An 8,013-nucleotide genomic window follows, 5' to 3' on the forward strand; every position below is an offset into this window, starting at 1 on the left:
GGTCTACAGGGGGAAAAACTGGTCTACACCCTTATTCCACTCTCCAGGCAAAGGATAACAAGGTTTGGTTAAAAAACAAACCAAAAAAGAAGCAAGACAAGAGTCTGCAAGGCGAGGCACTTAGCCGGAAGCCCCGAAAACTAGTCTACGGGTATAAAAAGTGACCTACGAGAAAGAAAGACAACAAGGCATGGTCCAAAAACCAGGCCAAGAGGAAGAAGTTAAGAGGTCCCGAGACAAGACGCTTAGCTGGAAACTCGAAACGAGCACAAACATGCACAATCATCGAGCGCTCAATCGATGACGTCTGAGTCTTAAGATCGGTCAAAAATGGGTTGTCTACACTTGGACGCGAGGAGTACAGACGGACCGGATATTTGCTTCCCGTACAATTGGCGCCGTCTGTGGGAAGACTTGAGTAGACACAACCTTGCCCTCCAAGCTCATCAGATCACCCTTCATGGCAAACAACGACGGAGTACCGTTGTTTGCCATCGACGGTGTCACCCCACAGTCAATCCGACGGAGAGATGAACTTCCCGCCGTTCCGAATATGGCGAACCTGGAGACTTCCCCAAGAGGACTTCCAAGAGATGCACGAGATAAGCGAGCTAGAAGCTTTGGTCACTCGCGGAGCCCAGACGGACATCGGCGGCGAAGAGGGTCGTACGCTCGACGCCTGGAGCACAAGTTGAGGGACCAAGACTCCGTCATTCAGAGAATCGCGGCAGAGATAGAAGCTCTCAAACGGCAAGTCAAAGGGAAGGGTGCTGCTGGAGTGGGAGACCACAGTGAGGGCACCCAATCCCGCCGTTCAGGCAGCTAGAGCCAGCGGCACACGCCCTCCCTTTCCAGTACCAGAAGCTATAGGGTTGGAGACTCAGACCCGTCTATAGAGAAGACTAGCGCGCAAGATAGTACCTACCATCCCTCACGTCTGTCGACGACGTCGAGATATTCCTACTCCGTTCATTCAGAGGACTTGAGGGACGTCTTGAAGGAGCGAGCTCGCCGATGGGAGGCTCAAAGGGTGCTGGCACTCCAGCGGTTATCGTACGGAGGTCATTATAGTGAGGAGGTTATGATGCCGGCACCCCGTTCGGCCCTGTCTATCCCTTTGGACAAAGATTTGGCGAGACTGAACGCCATCCTCTTCTCCCTTAAGATAGAGACCACACCACTCCTAATGGGCTTTCACCAGCCCAAGTTTACGCTTTATGATGGGAAAAGCGATCCGTATATGCATGTAAGCCACTTTCGGCAGGTCATGGCAGGACACAGGCGTAACGATGCTCTCATGTGCCTAATTTTCCCATCGAGCTTGGGTAAGTTAGGCTTGAAATGGTTTGAGAGGCTTCCAGAGGAGAGCATCGAAAGGTGGCAGCTGTTGGCAGAAGTATTCGTAACTCGATTCAAAACCAACACCAAAACGCCGAAAGAAGTGGACCACCTCCTAAGCATCAAGATGGAGTCAAGCGACACCCTCAAAGCATACAACGCCAGGTATTGGAAAACCTTCAACGAGATCCTAGATTGCTCGACCAACCTGGAAATCACCCAATATAAGTGCGGTCTCTCGGTCAGACATAGACTGAGGGACTCGCTCACAATGAACTAGCCAACTTCCATGGAGCAGCTGATGCAACGAATCAATGAGCACATCCGAGTAAAGGATGATGTGGCGGTGTCCACCGTGAAGTCAAATTCGATGGCAATTGACAAAAGAGTGGCTGGGAAAGTACATGCGATTGGACAGGGGACAAACTGTCCAAGTGACCACGCAAGAGAGGCAGACCGTGGTCCGGATCGTAGAAACCGGGGTAGAGGTCGCCGTAATGACTGAGCAGAACATCCCTGCGATGACGCAGTAGATGCGAACAGAAAGTTGAATACTTAGATGGGCATCAACACGGTATTCAAGATTCCAATCTATCGCATACTTAGTCAAATCCGCGACGAGGATTAGGTCCAGTTTCCCGCTAAGTTAGGCAATGCGCAAAAGGGCTTCAATCCGCAGTACTGCTGCACATTTCATAGGGAGCGAGGGCATCGGACGGAGGACTATTTGCCCTTGAAACAACACTTGGAGGAGTTAGTTGCAGCCGGTCACTTGGATCGTTACATCAATGGGGGCGTTAGGGCCGCGCACCACGCCTCGGCTGAGCCGAGCGATTTGAATGACCTAGAGGCGCCTCTCCAAGGAGTGGTCAATGTGATCCACGGTATAGTGGAGCTGACGCGGGTATACGAGCTTTGAAGGATGATAAAAAAGGCAGAACATATGAGGGAAGTTTTGTCAGTCCAGCCCGCGATCAAAAGAGGTAAGATCGAGGAGAAAAATGTGATTAGCTTCTTAAGTAGGGACCTTGAGCACATTCAAACGGCACAATATGATGCCCTGGTAGTCATCCTTCGCGTCAAGGACTTCGATGTAAAGCGCATCTTGATCGACTAAGGTAGCTCGGTCGAGATCATGTACTACGACGCCTTCAAGCAGCTCAAACTTCGGGATACAGACTTGGCTCCGGCAACTTCGCCACTAGTTGGTTTCAACTCACAACCGGAATGGCCGATGGGAAAGATAATCTTACCGGTCAAAGCTAGATTCGTGGTCAAGCAGGTGGAGTTCTGGGTATTGAAGGTGCCGTCCACATATAATCTGATCCTAGGTAGGGGATGGCTTCACACCATGCAAGCGGTAGCGTCGACCTACCACCAGGTCATGTGGTTCCCCTCAGCTACGGGGGAAGTTAAGGAGATTTGGGGCGATCAAGTCATGTCGAAACAGTGTTTCGTGGCAGTGAATGGGAGCCGAGCTGCCAAAGGCTTCGTGCAAATGATCGAAGGTCCGGGAGACCAAAGTGTCCTTGAAGACGTGGGCACCAGGGCCGAGGAAAAGACTGTTGAAGAGTTGGTGGAGGTAGGGATCGACACAGAAAGTCCTGACAAGTTCTTTTTGCTAGGATCAAGCCTGACCGCCCAAGAAAGGGCCGAGATGGTGGAGTTTTTGGTAGCAAATATTGAAGTCTTTGCATGGATGCCGTATGATATGCCTGGCATTGATCCAAGCGTTATTTGTCACCAACTCAATGTCTTCCCGGATGCGTGTCCTATCATTCAAAGAACAAGGAGATCAGCCCTTCATCACGCAGAGAAAGTCGCGGAGGAGGTCAAGAACTTGCTGGAAGGTAGGGTAATCCAGGAAGTGCACTATCCTCGATGGGTTTCGAACACGGTCGTAGTGCCCAAGAAGAATGGGAAGTGGCGAGTCTGCATTGATTACAAAACGGTCAATCAAGCTTGCCCTAAAGACAGTTTTCCTCTGCCCAGAATAGAACAGCTAGTGGATCTTACAGCCGGACACAGTCGGCTTAGTTTCTTGGACGCCTATCGTGGTTATCACCAGATCGCCATGCATGAACCCGACCACGAGATAACCTCTTTCACGACCCCAAGAGGATTGTTCTGCTATAGAGTCATGCCTTTTGGTTTGAAGAACGCCGGGGCCACTTTCCAGAGGATGGTGCTAAGATGTTTGCCCTTCTGCTAGGCCAAACGATGGAGGCTTACATCAATGACATGGTGGTCAAAAGCAAGCAGCAGGCAGACCACTTATCCGACCTAGCCGAGATGTTCACCATTCTTAAACAATACAAGCTTCGCCTGAATATGTCAAAGTGTGCCTTCGGTGTGGGATCAGGAAAATTCCTGGGCTTCCTAGTCACACATCGAGGCATCAAAGCGGACCCATCATAAATCAAAGCCATACAAGAATTGAAGTAGCCCAACTCGGCAAAGGACATGCAATATCTTGCCGGTATGGCTGCCGCGCTTAACCGATTCATAAGCCGATCATCAGATCGTTGTCGTCCTTTCTTTCAAACCTTAAAGTCCAAGTTTTCATGGGACGAGGAATGTGACAGGGCTTTGGCCGAGCTCAAGACGTATTTGTCTTCCGCCCCACTTCTAGTGACACCCAAGAATGGCGAAGAACTTTACCTTTATCAGGCTGTTTCTCAACATGCAGTTAGTGCGGTGCTTGTCCAGTCAGAAGGCATCCAACATCTTCTAATCTTTTATGTGAGCAAAACCTTGCTACCGGCAGATTCCAGGTACTTGCCACTGGAAAAACTTGATTTGGCGCTAATGATGGCTTCCAGGAAATTGGCGCACTACTTCCATGCTCACACAATCGTGGTGTTGATCGAATTCCCTCTGAAAGCCTTATTTAAATGGGCAGACTTTTCTGGCCGAATGTTGAAGTGGGCAGTCAAACTGGGGCAATTTGACGTCAAGTTTCAACCCCGAACCGCAATCAAAACCCAAGCATTGGCCGATTTTGTTGCTGAATCCTAGAATTCACCTGGTGTGCCTGGTGGATCTTACCGAGGCAGCCGAGGAGGCGAATGGAAGCCACATGAAAATTTCACAGCAGAGTGATGTCGGCGATGCGGAACTTGCGCGCCTATCTGCACAACCTTCAGTCGGAAGCGTACTTCAGCCCAGCAATGCGACGATGGGCTCAGGAGTAACTGATCAATCTATAGGGCCCAGCGCCGCATTGCCGAGGGGGGATGGAGACGTGTATGTTGAAGTCATCAGCGGCGGGCTTTTAGCAGATATAGCCGAGCAGTCGAGCGACCGTGATCCCATCAACCTTAAAGCCTTCCAGGATCCTTCAGAATGTTGGAAACTTTTCCTGGGGGAAATGTGGAAACTTTTTGTGGATGGCACCTCCAATTGGCACGGCGCTGAGCTGGGCATAGTTTTGATCTCGCTGGACAGTTTAACCATAGAACACTCTATCACGCTCGGATTTCCAGCGTCAAATAACGAGGCTGAATACGAAGTACTGTTGGTCGTGCTTAAAAACGCGCTCCAATTGCACGCATCCGAGCTGATGGTCTACAGCGACTCCCAACTCGTTGTAAACCAAGTATCCGGAGTGTACGAAGCCAAGGATAACAGAATGGCCAAATACCAAGCTCTAGTGAGAGGGCACCTCAAGGAATTCCAGGCGATAAGGGTCCAGCAGATTGATCATGAAGAAAACGGCCGAGCGGATGAGTTGGCCGGGCTAGCTTCCATGTTCGACAGTTCAACTCCCAGTCCTCTCCTGATCAAGTTTCTTCCGAGGCCTAGTATTGAGGACTCGGAGCAGACGGAAGTACTCTGCACCAAGCTTGGTCCCTCTTGGATGGATCCCATCATCCTTTTTTTCAAAGAAAGGACCTCTCCGTCCGACAAAAAAGAAGCACACAAAATTCGGGTGAAGTGTCACGACCCAAAACCCGCCCCTATGAGTTTAGCATCGTAACCGGCCAGTAATCCTTGGATTACCGAAGGCCTCAGAACTGATTAACGAAATTAAGGGGCTAGCGGAGGCAAATACATGAATATAATTGTCCAATGAGCTGTGTAGACTTACATGAAACAGAATATTTAAAACTTTATATACATAGCCAAAAATCATTTTCTCATTATACCCACACACTTAGCAATAACATCTCAAGTACAGCCAACAAAACTAGGAACTCTCATGTACAGAAACAGTAGAACTTTAACAAAGGACACTTCAGAAACCTCTATGTGAGACGCAATGGTTGGCTGACAACATGACATAGATCCAGACAAAGCCTCCAGGCTCGATCTCCAGAATGCCCACCTATATATATATGTACACACAGTGAGCTAAAACCCAGTGGATAACATCAATGTAAAGGGGTTAGTGAACGAAATCCAAACATGTCATAAGCATAAAACAGATCATAGCATAAGCATTCTTGTATCTGAACATAGTAATGGTACATCCCATAGAACGCATCACATAACGTCTTCCGACTAGAATAATCGGTTCCGGATACCGATTAAACACATATCACCACAATGAAGTAGCTAACGAGATCTCGTAATCACATGTATGTCATGGACCCGCATTTACATGCCGTCCCCCATGACTTGGAACTATCTCTGGATGCCATAATAGATTTCAATCATAGGACATTCGTTCACCTAAATAATATCATTTCAGAAATCATAACTTGACATATCACATTTGGAACATAATTCATATCAACATATCTTTACAGAAATGTTACTCACAGTGGTTCTGGCAAACAGTCAATCAATCTCCAGACGTTGGCCTGCAAACACAAAAGCACATAACACCAACATATCTTATCATTACACATTCATGTGGCCATCACGGCTTAGCTTTCATTACGTTGATTCTTGCTCATTCTTAGCACATTGCTTAAAACACACACACTTGTAGTCTTGTAACTTAGTACATTCTTTACTTAGGGTGTTTCTAATCCATAGCCTCGTTATCATGGCTTAATTAAGGCTTAGGAATGCCTAAGATGCAATGAGGATGCCAAAACATGAATTGGAATACTTGGTAAATTTTCTGAAAATAAGGTCCCCGCTCGAGCGTAGCTTTCCTCGCTCGAGCGGACATGCAAAATGTGGATGGTCGCTCGAGTGCGGATTCCTTCGCTCGAGCGATCTGCAAAGATATGAAACTTCTGGGAGCTTGCATTTCATGCTTGAATGGACTTATGGTCGCTCGAGTGGAAGTGCACGCACTTAGAGTGATCGCTCGAGCGTGAACTCCCATGCTCGAGGGTAGATGCAAATTCTGGGATTTCCAGATTGCACCTCCAAGCTCAAAATTCGAATTCCAAACTTCAAAATACATCTCTTGGGCCCCAAAACTTGAGATAATATAGTAAACTTGTAAAACATGATGAATTAAGGATTATTTCATAAAATCATAGCCCAAGAGTTTGCCAAAAGCTCACAATTTCAACTTAAACTTTAAGAATGTTCATGAACACAACATACATGGATTTTCTTGATCTTGAGCTTTTCAAAACATGATCAAATACCACAATACAACTTGAAACTTGAAGATTTCCCATAATTAAGATGAATTTCAAACATGCATGAGAAAATTCTTAGAAATCGTGCTCACTTTGTAGAGGAATAGACATGCATGCAAAACTTTTCAATCTCTTTGCTCCAAAACACATGAAACTAGCAATTTGAGCTCATAAGTCCCATGCATGTAAGAAATTCCTTCCCAAAACATGAATTTAAGTGATCAACAAGATATTTCAAACATGGATGATATGAATCATGTTCAAAATGATGAAATTAAACTAAACTAAGTGTAGACATCCCCGAACGCCCCGGGAGGAACGAGTCCCCCCCGTTCTGTTCGTATTGGGGTCACCACAGTTCAGGACTCTCAAATTGTCACGGTTCTAAATCTAAACCAAAGAGTCCAAATCCGGCAAATCGTTTTGAGAAAACAAATTTTGAAAGAAGTGCCAAACATGGACTGCTTTGCCAGATACAAAGTCGCCACCTAAATGTTTTATTTTGGGGAAATTTAGGAAACCCTGACTTATTTGCCTAAGGCCACGTGTCCGTCATCACCAAAGTTGCCTCAGCTCGGGAACTTGGGTACGATTGGGGAAGGTCACTTCGTGAGCACCCCCGCTCGCCCGATCAAAGATCGGCCTCTACTAACCATGATATCTATTTTTGAAAACATTATGCGTTCTTATTCCGGTTATTAGCCTAGATTTACTATGTGATGCGCACAGCATACAAGTATAGACTGGATCGTCTGAATTGGAACAAAACATTTCATGTTTATTTTTGAAAGTGGTTTGATGGTGCTACCCACAAGTAGGCTAAAACGTGGATTTGCCACCCTCGGGTGGGCTTAGAAAACATGATTTTGCCACTATCTAGTGGGCTTAAAACTCGCAGTCAACGAATTGTTCCAATCCAAATAACCCAACCTTCACCCACAGGCATTCAGGCAGTTATATCACATAAGCAATTAGCCTCATGGTAAGCATGCTATCATGGCAGTCACTCACACGCATGCAAAGATGCTAAAGCATAAAACTTACCGAGTACTCCAAGCCAAAACAGAAGCTAATTAGAAATCCATGCATGATCCTAATTATACAGAAATGCCTAATGCAACACATGCAA

At 46.8% G+C, this 8,013-nt stretch overlaps 1 protein-coding gene across 1 annotated transcript; it reads left to right on the forward strand.

The window, feature by feature from the left end:
- Positions 1-2,572: 2,572 nt before the first annotated feature.
- Positions 2,573-3,550, forward strand: LOC145803895 (uncharacterized). The gene has a single exon (XM_082897283.1). It carries the CDS (start codon positions 2,573-2,575, stop codon positions 3,548-3,550), a length of 978 nt encoding a protein of 325 aa, XP_082753409.1.
- Positions 3,551-8,013: the final 4,463 nt, after the last annotated feature.

The sequence above is a fragment of the Camellia sinensis genome, chromosome 12 (assembly GCF_055761805.1).
Source record: "Camellia sinensis isolate YWXY chromosome 12, ASM5576180v1, whole genome shotgun sequence".
NCBI lineage: Eukaryota > Viridiplantae > Streptophyta > Magnoliopsida > Ericales > Theaceae > Camellia > Camellia sinensis.